Source organism: Engystomops pustulosus, chromosome 1 (assembly GCF_040894005.1).
Source record: "Engystomops pustulosus chromosome 1, aEngPut4.maternal, whole genome shotgun sequence".
NCBI classification, from domain to species: domain Eukaryota; kingdom Metazoa; phylum Chordata; class Amphibia; order Anura; family Leptodactylidae; genus Engystomops; species Engystomops pustulosus.
In genome coordinates this window covers 66602409-66620683 of record NC_092411.1, presented here as the reverse complement: position 1 = coordinate 66620683, position 18275 = coordinate 66602409, and the positions used below count along the sequence as shown (strand labels likewise).

General features: G+C 39.1%; 1 protein-coding gene across 5 annotated transcripts in view; it reads left to right on the top strand.

Annotated features, from left to right (window-relative positions):
* Positions 1-18275, top strand: part of RPH3A (rabphilin 3A) — a 181801-nt gene that overhangs the window by 35783 nt on the left and 127743 nt on the right. For all 5 annotated transcript variants that reach the window (XM_072142713.1, XM_072142722.1, XM_072142704.1 and 2 more), the window contains one exon: positions 16236-16325. In XM_072142713.1, the coding sequence (XP_071998814.1) occupies positions 16249-16325 (77 nt within the window). In that variant the 5' untranslated portion in view covers positions 16236-16248. The remainder of the gene's footprint in view (positions 1-16235; positions 16326-18275) is intronic.

Genomic DNA, 18275 nt, shown 5'->3' with positions numbered 1-18275 from the left:
ATTTTACAGCTTTCACTGTGTGCCCCAAATGACATGTCTATTTTATTCTTTGGGTTGCTAGGATTACGTGGATACCAAATTTGTATAGGTTTTATAATGTATAATTCATACATTTAAAAAAATTAAAACCTCCTGTACAAAAAATTTTTTTTTTTGCCATCTTCTGGCGGCAATAACTTTTTCATACTTTGGTGTACGGAACTGTGGGTGGTGTCATTTTTTGAGACTTTTGATGGCGTTTTCATTGCTATCATTTTTAGGACTGTGCGACCTTTTGATCACTTTTTTATTAATTTTTTTATATTTTACAAAATGGCAAAAAAATTTCATTTTTGACTTTGGACGCTATTTTCCGTTACGGGGTTAAACGCAGTAAAAAACCGTTATTATATTTTGATAGATCGGACATTTTCAGACGCGGCAATACCTAATGTGTTTATTTTTTTTACTGTTTATTAATATTAATATCAGTTCTAGGGAAAGGGGGGTGATTTGAATTTTTAGTTTTTTTTAATTATAATTTTTTTTTTAAACTTCTTTTAACTTTTACTATTTTTCAGACTTGCTTGGGTACTTTAACCCTAGGTTGTCTGATCGATCCTACCATATACTGCCATACTGCAATATGGCAGTATATGGGGATTTTACTCCTCATTCATTACAATGTGCTGATAGCACATTGTAATGAATGGGTTAAAACGAGACAGCTTTGGGCCTTTATGAGACCCGAAGCTGTCATGGCAACGGATCACCGATCCCCTTGACGTCATCGGGGAGCGAAGATCCGCGGCAAGATGGCGGCGACATGGCGGCCCATGCGGCGACATCTTTTTGAAGCCTCCGGCACCGATCGCGGGTGTTACCGGTAAGCCTTTGCTGCAATATGCAGCAAAGACTTACCGGCTATGGAGAGGGCTCGGCCTGCGAGCCCTCTCCATACACCGGGACCCGGCGCGCGCCGTACTAGTACTAGTACGGCGCGCGTCGGGAAGGGGTTAAGAAACAGCATCGAATTATAAAATATATATTGTAAATATATATACAGTATATTACACTATATATCAGTGATGGGGAACCTTTTAGACTGAGTGCCCAAACTACAACCAAAACTCATTTATTGCAAAGTGCTAACATGTAAATATAAGCAGTAAACTTATTGCTCCCTTGTCCCTTGCTCCCTTTCCCCCCTGAGAACACCAATACAGTAGAAAGATGGAGGACAAATTCAGGTTCCCCTGAACAGGAAGAATTGTCAGGCCTGGATCCGCAGCTACGATAATAATGCAGATCTGCCCACCCCTTTCAATTCCTCCAGTAGCCTAAGGCACCGCTGTTGCTTTAAAGGGGTTGTCCAGGGTTTTTTTTTAAAAAAACATTGCCACAGCTGACCATGGTTTGTACCTGTATTGGGACTCTATCCAGCAGAGTTGCAAAACCAGCATAAACCATGGTCAGGTGTGGGGCTTTTTTCAACCTCCTGCCAACTCCTTTAAGATAGCACTGAGCGTGGCAAATCCTTGGCTGTCTGGGAATCCATGAAGGTACCTTGCATCATTTTTAGTGATGGTCTGGGTGCCCATAGAGAGGGCTCTGAGTTCCACCTCTGGCACCCGTGCCATAGGTTTGCCGCCACTGCTGTATATGATCATAATAGTTTATATAGACTATTAAGTTTCTTTGCATGTGACCAGGGTTAGAATTAGAATACACAAATATTTTGCAACAAAGGTCCACCTCACCAGTATTTCGGGCAGTTACTGTTATAATGTGTGCTGTAGATCCTGCCTTGAACCTACGGTAAGCAGTGCAGTAAAATATCAGATTCATTCAGTACCAAAATGCTCCAGTTATTTAAAGGAAATCAACCATTAGAAAAAACATCCCTGTGCTGTCCTCCACTAGTCTTGATACACCAGAATCACCTAGAAAAGAAACTTCTAAATAGCAGCTCGGAACAAGGGGACAAGATGTCCGGCACTCCAGGCTGCTAATTATGCTTGCCATAACACCTCCCCTTCCCATGCTGGGAGAAGGAGAGAGAGCTCCGGACATTTAGTCCCATGCTCTGGGCTGCTAATTATAGGTTTCTTTTTTAGGTGATCCCGGTGTGTCAAGACTAGCAGAGGACAGTATCGGGATCAACATCAAGAGGAGCGGAGGTGAGTATTTTCTATTTTTGTATTCTAATGGATGATTTTGATTAAAAAGTTTTGTCTCCAGACTTTATTTAAGAAATTCCAATTGTTCCATATACACATATAAACATATATAAACATATCCATCACAAGTACAGGGTACAGATAACATGTCACCCATTCATATGTACCCTGTACCTCAGCTGGATATGTTTTATGGAAGTTTCTTAAATAAAGTCTGAGGACAAAACTTTTTGAATAGCTAGACCGTTTTGGTGCTGGATCAATCATAGTTAAAATAGTCTCCTTTGCCAAGTTACAGAGGTGCTTTCAGAACACTGGACCGCATTTATTAAAGAATGTGCGCCTGTTTGTTGTCCAAACTGCTGGCACATGTATTTATGAAGTGTCTCCGCCAGTTTTGTTTCGCGGCTGCACTGTGTCCAACAAGACAGAAAATATATTCACCTAAATGGACGTGTTAGTGCTTAGTCACAGTTTGCACCACATTTATTACTGATGTGCACCACAACTCTGGCACGTAGAACAATAGTGACCGCACACGGTTGGGGGTGGTGCTCAATGTGGGATTTTCAGTCCGCCTTAATCCATATAGAGAACATGGCACACACCAGAATGAATTTTATAATTTTGTTTCAGTGAATATATCACACAGCATTGCCTTCACCGTAGTATATGAACATAAGATTTATACAGTATTATGCAGGTAAGAGGTAGTTTACGACGTTTCGATCATCAAAACCTTTGCCAAGTATAATCTGGCTTTGCAGGGTAGAATGTAAGGGAATAGTGAGGCAGCTTTAGAATGTAAGGGTATGGTGACACAGCCCAGAGCTTGCCAGAAGCGGTCCCCCGTCACCGCTAAGGTAATGAGCAAATGTTTGGGGACAGTCTACCACCCCTAAATGTGATATGGAATTACTCTGTGGATGTGAGAATTTGACTAAATAAAAACTGAAGGTGCTTTGGAATCTGGATAGACCAATGGATTATTTCTATGTTACATTTGCATTTACAAACAAGGTGGGTGCCGTTTCCATTCACAAAGACGCTGGTGGTGAGCAGGAATATATGTTCCTTTCTATGTTTTCTCATAAACCCTGTTTGTATGCCATATTAGGTGGCCTTTAAAGGAAAAAGGAGCGGGCCTTGATCTGGCCACATCAAGTCATCCTTGTTTTGGGATCATCATTCTTTTAGATTATTGCTATGCAATATTACATTTCCCATACAGTGGTCATTGTAGGGGAAGTGCCTTGGTGTACCATGGCTTTTGTCAGCAAAATTAGCTTTTTTATGGAGGGTAGGAGCTTAAAGGTAATCTGGAGTAAAATAGCAAATTGATATGAAATCCTTACAGTGACATATACCCTTAAGATATTTTTTCAACCGGAGGCATGTAAAAATTCAGGCGAGATAGAAAATGTTATGCTCGCAAATAAAGGCATAAACTTTCCCTTAGGACTTGATGATAAGAGATTTATCGAGCTACCCTGTTGATGTAACAAAATCCCCTGTGCAATCTCAGACAAAAGCTGTGGAATATACTCAGAGGTCACCAGTGTAAGACAAATATTCTTTTAGATAGAATAACATCACAACTACCATCCCTAAATATCATTCCATGTGAAAAATATGAACGTGTTGTATGTGAGTGAATTTATAATTGCCACTTCTACATTACATTGTAGACCAGACCAGTCTTCTACATATATATTTCGTCAGTGATGGCATTTCTGTTAATTTGCTTCTCACTGATTTACATTTTACATTTACTGTGTACCCTTTAGATACACTGGGGCACATTTACTAAGGGTCCGAACAGCGCATTTTGAGTAAGTGTCACTGGTTTATCATGCTTGATTTTAATGAAAGATTTCCTTTAAGGATTCTGGAAATCCCTTGGATCCTCTCTTCCTTGGGCCCTCTCTTTATTGATCATGGTCATAACAGATTTCTTACATTAATTAGTACATCCATAGTCCTAGCACTCGATCTAGGACTATGGATGTATTCTGATTTATATAAAATGATAGTTGTTAATCTGCTGCCACCTTTACAAGAGTCTGTTATCTGAGGAATCTGAGGAAGCGCTAAGTCCTAGCGCGAAATGCATTATTCCAATTTTTTATTGTAAGAACCTTTTATTGTTTTATTGCCATTTATGGCTTAAATTAAAAAAAAGCCTTTTTTAAGGAAAAGCTTCCGAGTAAGTCAGCACCTGTCTCATGTCCCAAAACTTGAGGAGAACATCAACGCATCTTTTGAATACTGTTATCTGGAAAGGCCTTCATACAAATGGTGCTTCCTAGTTATCAACCTGTGTGAAGGGTCTTAAAAGAATTTTTCCTTGGACAGTATTTATGACCTATCTTCAAGATATAACCCTTTTATGAGCTAGCACAGAAAGGACCACAGTTTTATAACTTAAAGGGGTATTCCCATCTGAGCAAATTAATGTTATTGTTTGTATGATGAAAAATCATACATTTTACCAATGTACTTCATGTATAAATTCCTCACGGTTTTCTTGATCTCTGTTTGCTGGTTTTCTATGGAAAACTTCTATGTTTATTTCCAGTGGTCACAAATCTGACTGTGGTCACACAGGTGCAAAGCTCATTGGTATCAAAAAGAGTAATCAGACCAGTGTGATAAAACGTGCACCCGTGTGACCATGGTCAGATTTCCATACACTCTGCAAGCAGAGATACAGAAAACCATGAGGAATTGGAAAAAATTGAAAATTGTATGATTTTTCATCATACAAACAATAACATTCATTTGCTCAAATGGGAGTACCCCTTTAACGACTGTAACACTGGCAACTGGTTCCATCTCTGTTTGCATTCCCCGTTGCAGGCTTTCATTCAGCCACCATGTCTGGCCATGCCATGCTCTGTCTCTCTCTCCTTTTTAAAGGAGAAGGCCGTTTCCCAGCTGGGGAGTCGCAGCCTATCGGCGTGCACCTCCAGCCATAAAACCCAACATGCCCTTTTCTCCGCACCTGAGCAAAGTTTCCTAGCTTGCTATTCCCTCTGTATGGTGTCTGTTTCGATTTGTCTTCCGGTGTGTGACCCCTTCCTGTTTTCTGACCTTTTCTGTGCCCCCTGTTATCCGACCCCAGCTTGTTTCCCAATCCTATGCTGCCTGCCATGACCTTTCTGCCTTGTGCACTGGCTGCCTCAACTTTGGACTGACTGACTACCTGCCCTGCCTGACCCCCTGGTACCACATACCGATGTCTCTGTGCCCGCTGGGTCAGCTGCTATTTAAACTGGGACCACCACAAGATCTCTGTAAAGGGATAAAAGGGTGAGGTCCACGGATAACGCCCTTAGTGTGTGGCCAAAAGCTAAACCAGGTAGATAGCACAGTGGGTTCACAACCTGCTGCTTGTTACAACCACAGTAGCTGAACGTAGTTCTTAAAGCTAGGCCTTCATGATAGAAGCACAAATTAGCAGTTTACTTCTATTTCCAAACAGAAAGGCATAATTAAATATTTAATTAAAGGCTTTCGCTGTTTTCATTCCACCGGTGTGATCTGTGAATACCTGCAAGGAATGAGAATGTCAGCTTTCAACATTATACAATTTTAATTAACTTTATTTAATTAACTGAGCTACCATTGGAATAATGCTATGACAAACCTATTAGGATCAACATGGGGTAAATGCACTGGGCTTCATAAATGAGGTTGATTAGATAGTAGAAACAGTATATGGACACTTATCATGTCTCACCGGAGTGCTTCTGCTTTGTGCATATATATTGTCATTGAGTCTATTATAAAAAAAATCTGGTGCATACTATAAGAAATACTCATACATCTGTACAGACAGAATCTATTTGAATCCTGCATAATAGATTGTGGTGCTAAGCAGCATTTCCATATTTCTGTAATATAGGTTAACGCAGGGGTGTCAATCACGGGCCATATCAGCCCTATGGTTACAAGTTATGAATGTAACATTGTTCTTTCAGCCAGAAGCATTTGTCTCCGGGGATGTTAATAAAATTCTGCTCTCAACAAAGTTTTTTCAACCGTAGCAGTGTGTTCCCTTTTCCCCCACAACCTACTGTATAGCAGTCCACCCAAGCCCATTGGCATTGTTACATTCAGAACATGAGTGGAATGGCAGCTTTATATGATATGGCTTTTCCAGGGCCTGGGGCAGGGGCTTCAATGAAGACCTGGCCATGACTGTTGTAAAGATATTATTCTGCTTTTTACATTTAACCCCACATTGTTTAAAACCTGTGGGCCACATAAAATGAGATGTGTTTGTGGGGAGAGGGGCATGTCTCATTTTTAAAAAAAGTACATTCCCACAGAATATTGAAACTTACTGTACACTATTTTTGTTATTAGTGAAGAACCAAAATATGTATTCGGAATGTGGAAAGAACTATCGACTTTTGATGCACTTCAGAAATTCACCTTAAGAATAAGTTTGCTTATACAGGATTTTCATATTTTAATTTAGCATGTTGATACATGTACGTAAAATGTAATGAAATCCGCAAAAGTATAGAATCAGTGAGAAGAGGGGTTTTACCCTTGGAGTTGTCTCCATTTAGTGAGAGCTGGCCATGGCAGTCAGCACTAAAGTTGCAGGCAAAGATGAAGACAGGCAGGGGACATGGTAGAAAGCATCTAGTTAAATGGGTATTCAGTTTGAACAGGTTCAGACTCTAGTCACACGAGCAGAGGGAAAGCATGAGAAACACAGACAAAATACAGCCAACACCCTTTTGATGGGCAATATGGGATAGCCCCTTCATTACTTTAGCAACTTCCAGCGGACAACGTTACAGGAAGTTATCAGGAGAGCGTTGGCTTTTTAATATAGTTAATTAATATATATATACCTAGAATATAAATGGTTCCTCTATCCCATGGATCTTGCATTTTGAAAGACTTGAGCGCTATTGTACTCTGGCAGACTCTCTTTATTTTTTTCATGTTTTAAGTCATTTTACAAAGAGAGAGCATTTTAGAATTAGGAACAGGGACAGGAAACTATAAAAGGCCCAAACCTCATACACTCTCAAGGAATCAGACGTAGGAAAGATCTAGCACAAATGGACAACTTGACTTCGCTCATTTCCAGTGTTTTTATGTTCTAAGCAATATTAAATTAAAACAAATGCCTTTGCATTAAATGTAATTGATGTGTTTCTAATTTAGGATTCTGTGCATTGGGCACATTCTCTGCATTTCATGAACCGGAGCTTGGGTTTCTCAGTCATATTGATTGTTATCTGTTAGACAAGCTGCCGCACTGGCTTTGATTTGCACTTCAGTACATTCCAATTACAGTGTGAAACCATCTCTACTTATCAATGTTAATGTGAGAGCCACAGCTGCAAACATACATTCACTTCTACCATTTTAGAATCATAGTTTATTTGAAACTATTTTTGGAATCACCAGAAAATGAGGTATTCCACCAAACCAAGAGCTGGGTGCCTTATGCCTTACATGGACCCTCAGTGGCCAGATTTCACAACAGTGTCATGGATGGGACTCTGAGCATTATAGTAATATATGACTCAAGGAGTCTCTTGTACTTGCATCATACATCACTATGATGGTTGGAGTCCTGCCCTCAGTCCTGTGGTAGTTTTGTGAAATGTGACCATGTTTACCTGAATGAGCTATTATCAGTAAAGGTCATTGAATCTTATCTATGGTTGCAAACTCTGATCAAAACTTTAAAAAGGTAAAAGTAAAAATAAAGTGTAGAATGGTTTTGGTGGCTTCAAGGACCTTACATGTATTCTCACTACTACTCATATTGAGTTGGCTAAGATTGTGATTGCTTTACTGAAATTAGGAATCGTTTGTAGGAAAAATTTAGATTTTAGCTAAAGGTTACTTGGGTATTAAAGGACATTTATCACCAATTTACTGGTGGTAGTGTCCTAATTAGACTGCTCGTTCCATCTAGGGAATGTAGGGACCGTTTTTTAACACGTTTTCTTGCATCTTTAGTAATGAAATAATTTTGTAAAGCAGCCAGAGGCGCTCATGGCAGACGGTGCCCGAGCACCTCTCAACTTTCCCAGCTTTTAATTTATGCACGCCCCTGCTGCAGGCCTCCTCCTTCTCCTGGTTGGGGAATTACGATCTGGCCGGTGACGTCAGAGAGAGCGGGGCGTGTTCTCTCTCCTTGTTTCCTGGCCCGCTGCAGGAGGAGGCTTGCAGAAGAGGTGTGCATAAATTAAAAGTTAAGAGAGCTTGGGAGCTCTCAGCCTGATGCTATAAAACGTGTTAAAAACGGTCCCCTAGACGGAACGAGCAGTCTAATTAGGACACTCTACCACCAGTAAACTGGTGATCGATGTCCTTTAATGTATATTTTATGGGTGTAACTAAATGATTTGTCTTTAACATATAAAGGAGAGTTCATTCAGACTGACGCATTTACACCCTTGCCCACCCTCCCCACTCTCCATCCCAACAAGCCCAAAGTTGGCTGGGTTGAAGAACCCAGAAAACTGGCGGGGAGATTCAGGTGCCTTCTCTTCCAGAAAACTGGGGGAGAAGGTATAATGAATCTCCCCCATGGAGTATATATATTTGTTGTCTATGGATATAATTCATACATTTCTCATGGTGATACAAGTATTATATTTGTTTTCCTAATAAAGTTACAGTATTTTGGCGAACTACTGGATCCAAAGAGAAGGGTAATGAAGCAGGCAGTCCTGTGCTACTTTGTACATTACTATCCCAGCAGGTTTCTATGTTTGCTAAACCATTTTTACTCTTCTGCCATGCACCCTGTGGAACAAGGCTGTCTATTAAGAACATGAACCTGCATTGAGAAATGTCTCATAATATCCCTCACAATACCTTTGGCACAGAACTGTCTTTTGTGTTTGCCATTTCCACTTTATGTACAGTGAAAATAGTAAGAAGTATTTTATGTTTTCTTTTGTTTGCATGTCATGTCTTCAGAAAATGATTGTGAAATACACCTCCCTTCTTACTAATATTTGTGCTTTTCATTGAGGCAAAACTAATGCATGGTTCAGTCAAATCCAAGTTGTTTCAGATTTATTGTTCCATACACATCTGCTTATGTGGTCATTGGATCAAACTTTATTACAAAGTACATGCGAAATGTGTGCCATACATCATACCCTCTATTTGTAGGGGGGGGGGGTGTAACTGTGATATGGGTGACAAGGATTTTGACAAATATTGCTTAATGAAATCCAAATGAACCTGGTTGGGGTTTCTGCATCTTTACCTGAATATTGCAAAAAATTAACACAATAGAGGTGGCACTCACCAACCATTCTTTTTTATTGATATATTCTTAATATCGACAATCTGTTTGTCAAATATATACATACATACTTAAGGTACATTGACGATGTGTTGATGGTCTGGTCCAGACCTGAGGAATATTTTGTAATATTTGTGGCCTATTTGAATGCAGGAGAAAAAGAACACAAACTTTTAGATGTGCAGTTACACATTATAGATAATTGGATTCATACAAGGTTTCCGTAAAACCACAGCCACTTACTCTTTATTAGACTTAAAGAGTGCAAACCCTGAACCAGGGCTGATTCTAGTCACATCTAGGGACATCTGGTATATAGTACCTCACAGGTAACAATCTGCTGCATCAGGAAGATGAATTTATTATGATTTCTCCTGACCAAGGATTATCTCTGCTGAATTCCCAGTCAAATGTCTTCAGCTTATATAGTCCCCTGCATAAATTAAAGCATCTACAGCATCCATACTTTATTATATATAACACACCCATTGTACTAAAGCACCTTGCTACTTTATATACATACTTGATTTATTTATATACAGTTCCCCTATTTTATTTACAGCCCCATATACATACTTCCAAATTAAAATTATAAACAGTACTCTGCCAGTAGTACACAGCCTCCTCCAGTATGCACAGTCCTTTCCATTATACACTTCCTCCCCCAGGATGCACACCTCCCCCAGTAGTATATACAGCCATAACAAACACAAAAATAATAAACCTAGTACTTACATCCAGCCCCGGTGTTCCCCTGCAGCTCCTTGTCCTCTGCTCCCCTTGGCGCTGACAGTCATGCTGTCTGTGGTGTCACAGGCCGGCGTGCATGATGATGTATGCACAGATGCCGACCTGTGTCCTGCAAAGTGGTGCACCGCGTTGCTGCACCTCTCTGCCTGTCAATTAAGACGCAGATGTAATTGATTTTTTTAGCGATCTGCCACCCCTAAAAAGGGGGCTCTATCCTCATTGCAGGTGCTGCCCTGCCCTGAAAATGTGAAAAATGCTGTTCTGTTTGGCCAATTCATGTGCCTTAGACAAATTAATAAATAGATGAGTCCTTTCATAGACAAGCTTCAGAATTGAGGGATAGACTACAAGAGAGAAGTTACCCTGATGATATCATAATGAAAGCATAGGAAAGGGCAGTGTCATTAAAAATGGAAACACTAATTTTCAGAAAGAAGGATAAGAAAAGAAGGAAAGATGACAGATTTAGATTTACTTTCAACTACATCCCAAATGAGAGAGATATACGAACTGCCATCCAAAATAAATGGTACATGTTAGAAAGAGACCCCGAATTAGAAAAAGTCACAGTGAATAGACCAATGACGGCTTTTAGGAGAAATCCTATAACAAAGGACTTCCTGTTTAGAAGCCGGTTTTATGGTAGAAAATTAATTTGGCTAGAAAGAGATCTACCAAAGGGTAATTTTCCCTGTCATCCCTGTAACTTCCGTAAATCACATCTGAAGATTAAGAATATCAACATACGAGGTGTCTTGGCCATGCTTAAAGGGAACGTACCACCACGATTCTACCTATAAAGGTGGAACAGGTGGTAGGTGCATGTATGGGACGTGAGGATAGCCCTATTTAGAGCTAATCCTCACGTCCCCGCTATATATTTTTTAAAAACTTTATTACCCTAATATGTACATTTTCTTAAGCAGCTATTGGGGCACGGAGTAGCCGGACATGAGGCTACACATCGCGACTACTCTACGCCCCTGTAGCCTCTTTTTTTCCTCCAACCTTATATCTTCGTCACGCAGCTATGTTTTTTTATTGTGTTTATTATTTGCCATGTTCGTAAGAGCAATACATCAGCCTGGAAACAGAAGATATACAGTAACTACTAACTACACAATTCTGAGCAGCTTCTATTTCCGCAGTTATGATAAAGCCATATATCTGCATATGCAGAACACAAGAAGCCAATCAGAAGCTAAACATTGTAATACCAACATATGGCTAATATGGTAGAATTACTCAGGAAGAAATGTACTATTGATGACTCCTTCAAGTTCTTGGCTGCTTTACTTCTGTAGTTCGGATTATTTTTGTCAATGTTCAATGTTCTATGGATGCCAAACAACTCTGCTGATCATACACTTCTTAATGAAATGGGGCCGCATTTTGCAGCAGGCGTCAGCTAAAAGGGACACTTAGTTGTTTATGATGTAAATGTAAAGCACAGTAGGAATATCCAAGCAGCTGCTTCATGAATGAAGGGAAATGTGTTCAGATAATGCATTTACAGTACCTGTGAGACATGTACCCAGAAATCTCCTGGTATGTACCGTATTTTTCAGACTATAAGACGCACAAAAAATACTTTGAATTTCTCAGAAATCAAAGTTGCGCCTTATAGTCCAGTGCGCCCTATATATGAACTGACTTTCAGACAACAGCTGCCTTGAACTGTGCACAGGTCTGCCACCTACTGGTCATTCATCCTTATAATCAGGTGCGCCTTATAATCCGGTGCGCCTTATATATGAACCTAGACGTTTTAGCAAGCATTTATTGATGGTGCGTCTTATACTCCGCTGCGCCTTATAGTCCGAAAAATACTGGATGCCAAATATATTCATAAATTAGAATTTTCTGGAATACCAAAATAAGTGTCAGTTTGGCATCTCTTGGGTATGTGTATGTCCATATGTCCGTATATGATGGTAATATATTTCACTGCCATTCTATAATTTGCAAATGCAGAGTGACTAGGCTCAGAAGGGTCGTTCCTCTAAAAGACATCATACTTGTGTCACAGGACTGTTTCAGGACTTTTATGAATTGTAGGTGACCATCTGACCTCAGCAGTCACATGCCATCCATGCCCATGACACCTCAAGGGGCAACGATTGGTTGCAATGCTGCTGCGGCACATACTGGGCATAAGCAGCCAGTCCTGGAAGTATGGATTCAGCACTGGATCAGAGAGACATTTATGTTAATAATAATAATAATAATAATAATCTTTATTTATATAGCGCCATCAAATTCCGTAGCGCTTTACAAATCATAGGGGACATATACAACTATATTACATTACAAAGAACAAACAGTCATATGGAACAATGGGAGTGAGGGCCCTGCTCACAAGAGCTTACAGACTATGAGGAATTATGTTTTTAATTTTTTACTTTTCCATTTCCAGACGATCAGACAACTCCTTCTAATATACATTATTTTATGTTTATTTTTATACTGTAACAGAAAATCATTGGATTTTCTTCATGTATAATTGGCAATGCACGATAAGTAATGAACATTTTTATATTCTCTATTAAATGTAGTTGTCCCTTTTTGGAGTTTGCAGGTTTTATAGCAACATTCACTCATAGTGGATTTAATTAGAATTTAATGGGCCCCATCTACCAAAAAAAATACTCTTTTATCTTCTCTGGAAATAAATCTATGCCAAGTGCTTTACATTCTTTGCCCTAAGGGGTGATCCAGTAAAATTTTTGTTCTTTATGTCATTGATAAATGTGAGCCCAGTCTGTGGACACTCATACTGTAAGATGATGGCCAGTCAGATACTGGAAGGGATGTACCATGGTTTCTCATATGGGTTACATGAGCAAATCTAGATTGTTTGTTTCTCAGCAAGCAACTATGTTTGATGAGCATTGTTTAAGTGTTGTGCATGGGCTGGATTTTTTAGGGAATGGCAGGAAGTTGGTAGTGGGACTTTCCATTCCCATCCCTTCCAGTCCACACCTTGTGGACATTCCTGAGGAAACCCAGGTGACTGGGATAGTCCTCTAGGGAAGCATAAGAAGCCTAGATGTCAAGGGAGCTGCCTTACAAGGTAGCTAAAAGAGGCATGGTTTTTCTAATCCCAACCTTGAAAACTTTGCTTATTTTCCCAGAATCTCCCTAGTGGAGCATCCATGGCTATAAGACTCCACACGACTAAATGGTGACCTTAATTGGCATTCACCATAAGGAGAACTCTTACTTCCCGACCCTAGTCACAAGCCTCTCACCCAGCCAAACCTGTTCCATACGCTGTACAGAGGAGACCCAATCAGGCCAAAACAGTTCTGTCTACAGTTGTGAGTCTGTTTCTTTTGGAATAGATATACTGGTTTGTTTTAATATCGCATCATGTCATAAGGCCTCTTGTGGGTCCTGCTTGATGTCAAAGGAGCTGCCTTACAAGGTAGCTAAAAGAGACGTGGTTTTCCTTATCCCATCCTGGAAAACTTTGCATATTTAGCACAGCAGAGACACTGTGGCACTATATTATATGTAGAAGGGTTTGGTATATCTTGTACAATAAAATTACCCATAAAACATCCTATGAAGATCCCTTAAAGGGAATTCCCAAGTTTTAATTGTATTCCCTATTGCAGTTGGACACCAACCACTCTCCATTTTATACTATATATAGAGTGAGGGACTGTTTTCTCAAAATAATGGAATGCCCAGTCAAGCATGTGCACTGCTCCTACATTCACCGTCTTTGGGACTGCCAAAGATAGGGCATTTGGTTATCATTGGAAGTGCCATGGAGAATTGATAGTCGCAGGATGTGTTTCTCATCTATTGATTAATTTATTAGGTGTAACGGGATTCCTGTTCTCATGATTAGTGTGGGTTTTGGCAGTAAGATCTGTGTAACAGATAACAGTAAATATTCATAAAAAATCCTTTAACACAGTAAAGGCCACTGTCAATGCTGTCCCAGCATTTTTTGAAGGAGGGGGCTCTTTAGACAAGGCTATCACTGTACTTTAATTGTTTTTGGTTAGTTTTCTGTATCAGTATGTTTAAGATGCTGGGTGTTGATCCTACAGAGAGTATAAGTGGAAAGTTTTGTATTTCTTAGGTGTTTTAAGCTCCATTTCTGATTTTTTTGGTGTTCTAAGTGATAATGCAAAATACTAACTAGAATTCCACAGTGTAACACTGGCCTAATTGACAGATAATACTCTGTTGCTAACGTTCAAGTGAAGAGCAGCTTCAGAATATGTGACCTCGAATGAACCTGCATCTTAATCTCATTAGTATGTAATATAGTGAAACTGAATCTTGATTTAGTGTTCAGTTTGAGCTGCCTGTGAAACCAATGCTCTGATTTAAAACTGATCGAACCTAAATCCCAAGAAAGTAGCACATACAGGGGGACGGAAAGAATTCAGACCCCTTAAAGGGAACCTGTCACCAGGGACCTCATTTTTCACTAAAGACCGATTGTAAAAGCCCATGACACCTTCAGTGCAAATCTGCCTTTCTGCCTTTTCTAAGCATTTGCATTACAATATAATTGTGTGTTATAACTTACTCTTGCACCCTGACAAAATCCTGGGGTAGTCACAGGGGCTGGACTTTGGTTTGGATGCATTTAAAAAAAAAAAAACATGTGGCTTGTCTGTGTTACCCACTCCTCAGAGTTTGGCCCCCACCTTTGTGCTCCTGTCTAGCTCCACCTCCTGTTTCTTCTCAGAGGCCACATCCTGGTCAGCCAGACATCAGTGGGAGAGGAATAGAGCTTTACAGGAGCACAAACATGGAGACAGCCTGCAGCACAAACAGGTCACATGTTGTTTTTTGAAATGCATGCAAGCCAAAGTCCAGCCCCTGTGACTACCCCAGGATTTTGTCAGGATGCAAGAGTAAGTTACAACACACAATTATATTGTAATGCAAATGCTTAGAAAAGGCAGAGAGGCAGATGTGCACTGCCGGTGTCATGGGCTTTTACGATCTGTCTTTAGTGAAAAATGAGGTCCCTGGTGATAGGTTCCCTTTAAATTTTTTCACTCTTTTTTTCTATTGAAGCCAATTGTTAAGATCAAAAAATAAGTTCTTATATATTAATTTACACTCTGCACTGTATCTTGACAGAAAAAAACATTAATATAGATATATTTACTAATTTATTTTAAGAAAAATTTAAATATCACATGGTCATAAGTATTCAGACTATTTGCTCAGTATTGAGTAGAAGCACTGTTTGAGCTAGTACAGACATGAGTCTTTGGAAGTTTTTTCACACCTGGATTTGGGGATCCTCTACAATTCCCTCAGATTGGATGGTTAACTTTGGTGGAAGCCATTTTCAAATCTCTCCAGAGATGCTCAATTGGGTTTAGGTCAGGGATCTGGCTGGGCCTGTCAAGAATCTAGTTTGCTATAGTTTTTTGAACATTTTCCAAATATCATTTAGTTTTTTTTTCAGAATAAGCATATCGCTTATCACAACAATATTTGTCTGTATGCATATTTTTTTCATTATAGTCTCAACCTTCACTCAAAAAGCGGTAATCTCCCCGCTTTCCCTGGTTGCAGCAATTTCCAGGATCAAAAATATTTTTTAGTAGCTCCAGGTGGTGTAAAAATAATAAAGAACTTACTTTGCCCATACTTGTCTCTGTCTTTACCTCTGGTGCAGAACGTGTTACAAATTTAATAGTCTATTAAATGCTTAAAGTACAAGATTTTGAAGTTATGTTAAATGGAAAAAAATCAGCCTTTACAGTTCTGAGTATGACACATGCATTATTTAGGTTAAAAATGATTTAACTATTTTTTACTTTTTAATTTCAATTTGTAATATTTTGTTTCTTTTTACACATGCAATTGTGCAACAGATATAAAAATACCAATCTACTATAACTGTTGCCTACAATTTCTAGCTTAGAGCATTAAATTTAGTGTGGAATTTTAAATAGCTTTTTGTTCTTTAATGTGAGTGTATTCTTTAATAGTGTACAGCATGCACAATAATGATTGTATTATTACATATTGTTGCCTAGGTACAGAAGAACAATGACGGACACAGTGATTGGAAATTCTTCTAACCGTTGGATGTGTCCCAATGACAGACAAATGGGTATTCGATCTAAGTAAGTGTTTTTGTTTGATTTTTCTATACATTCAATGAATTATTTAGTCATCAATTAGAAATAATGAATTCAGGTGGTGATAGAAGACGGGAACAGTTCTACTTTATGCTAAGTCAATATAAAAAAGACAATTTTTAACAAACTCGTATTATAATAAATCAATAGATGGATAAAAATATATTCATGAATTAGAGCAATCAAAAAGAGTATATTCTGTTGGTAGTTCATGCATGCTAAAAACCTAAATTACATAAGTACATGTTCTCATCATCATATAATAATGGAGATTCCATCAGTACAAAAAAAATTATAAATATTTCAGATTTCATGGGTTTCATGGAAAAGGGAGTGTAAAATAAGATACACCCTATATTACCTCTCTTTTTGTTGTTCAGGTCTTGTCTTCCAATCACCACCCATCTCTGTTTCTATAAAGTGGGTAATCATTGACGCATAGTCAACAACGTGCAACTGCCACCACTGCACTTGCAGCCTATCGCGGATGTGCTCTGTTGACTTGACGTCCCCTCTGAGCCTATGCACCCAACTAGAGGCTAATAATTACCTTCCATTAAATGGCATGATCTGTACACCATATACACTAGAAGCAGATGAGGTCTAGATTAATAATAGGAAATTAAACTGTAAATATGTTATAATATTCTGGGAGTTAATGGAGTGTCTTAAAATGAAAACTTCTTTAGATAGTTCTATTACAGAATAGAAGCTCTTATAGAGGTGTAAACAGGATATGTTGGCTTATTTAATCTAAAGAAGCAAAATAAATGTGGAGCACTTGCCAAATCTTCTACATTATTGTTTTATAAATTGGGCCAACTGGCTCAAGCAAGGCAAAGGATTGCACAAAAGTGGCTCAGTTAGATTAATCCAAACATTGTAAATTTTATTAGGCATCAAACCAGAAAAATCAGACAGACATTTAAAAACATTTAAAAATGTATATACAATCAAAGTTCAGGCGGAGACCCGGGTATGGGTCAGTGCTAAATACCACTGTCCAGACAGTGAGTGATGTCTGTAATCCTCCCTAAAGATACAAAATCTCCAAAGTAGACCTGAGTAAGGAAAGTTAGACCATGTTGCCTATCCCCATATGTACAATGTGCAATACAATAATGAAAGCTGGGATATCTTAAATAATCAATTGTAAAGGCTATGATAAACAAAGTGCAAGTGCCAAAAACGTGTAACAGGTACACATAAGTAGAAAAAGTGCTAAGTGTTAAATCATATAGTACAAAATGCAATCCCTAGCATAAAGAAACCAAATATGGTGGCTGCAATACCAGATTCGTATGGAGTAGTCATACAGGTGGAAGGGAGGTTGGACCAGTGGTAGAGGCTCCCCACGCGTATCGTCGTCCCAGGACGTCTTCCTCATGTGTTTATTTGCAAAGGCTGTTCTTACTATCATTTATTATTTTTTGGTTTTGCTAATCTGTCTTTATTACTACATAAATTGGGCCAACTGGGCACAAATGTCTTTTCTAAAATGCCGCAAACTATGACACTGTATTTGTAGCCTGTGTGTTAAAGGTATCGTATGGCCTGTGTGTTAAAGTCTGAATCGTATGGCCTCAAAACCATGTGTTGCCCATGTTTGTGACCTAGATAAGAATAACAGACCTAGATAAAAATAACAGATAAAAATAATGAAGTCATGTGATTGTTACCCAGCAACCCACCTCAAATACGGGCCACTTTGACTTCTATGGGACTGGATGAGCCCAAACATGGCCATGAATCGGACCTGCTCTGAGTTTTTTCTTATTGGTGCTAGGCTCAGGTACAGAGCTGAAGAGACCACAGCTGTGGTTATGAAACCATAGAAATACATGAAACCACAGCTAGCTTACCTGAGAAAAAAACTGTTTTGTCCATGAGGGACTACTTTGAATAATACTGTAGGTTATAAAAGAGCATAATTTT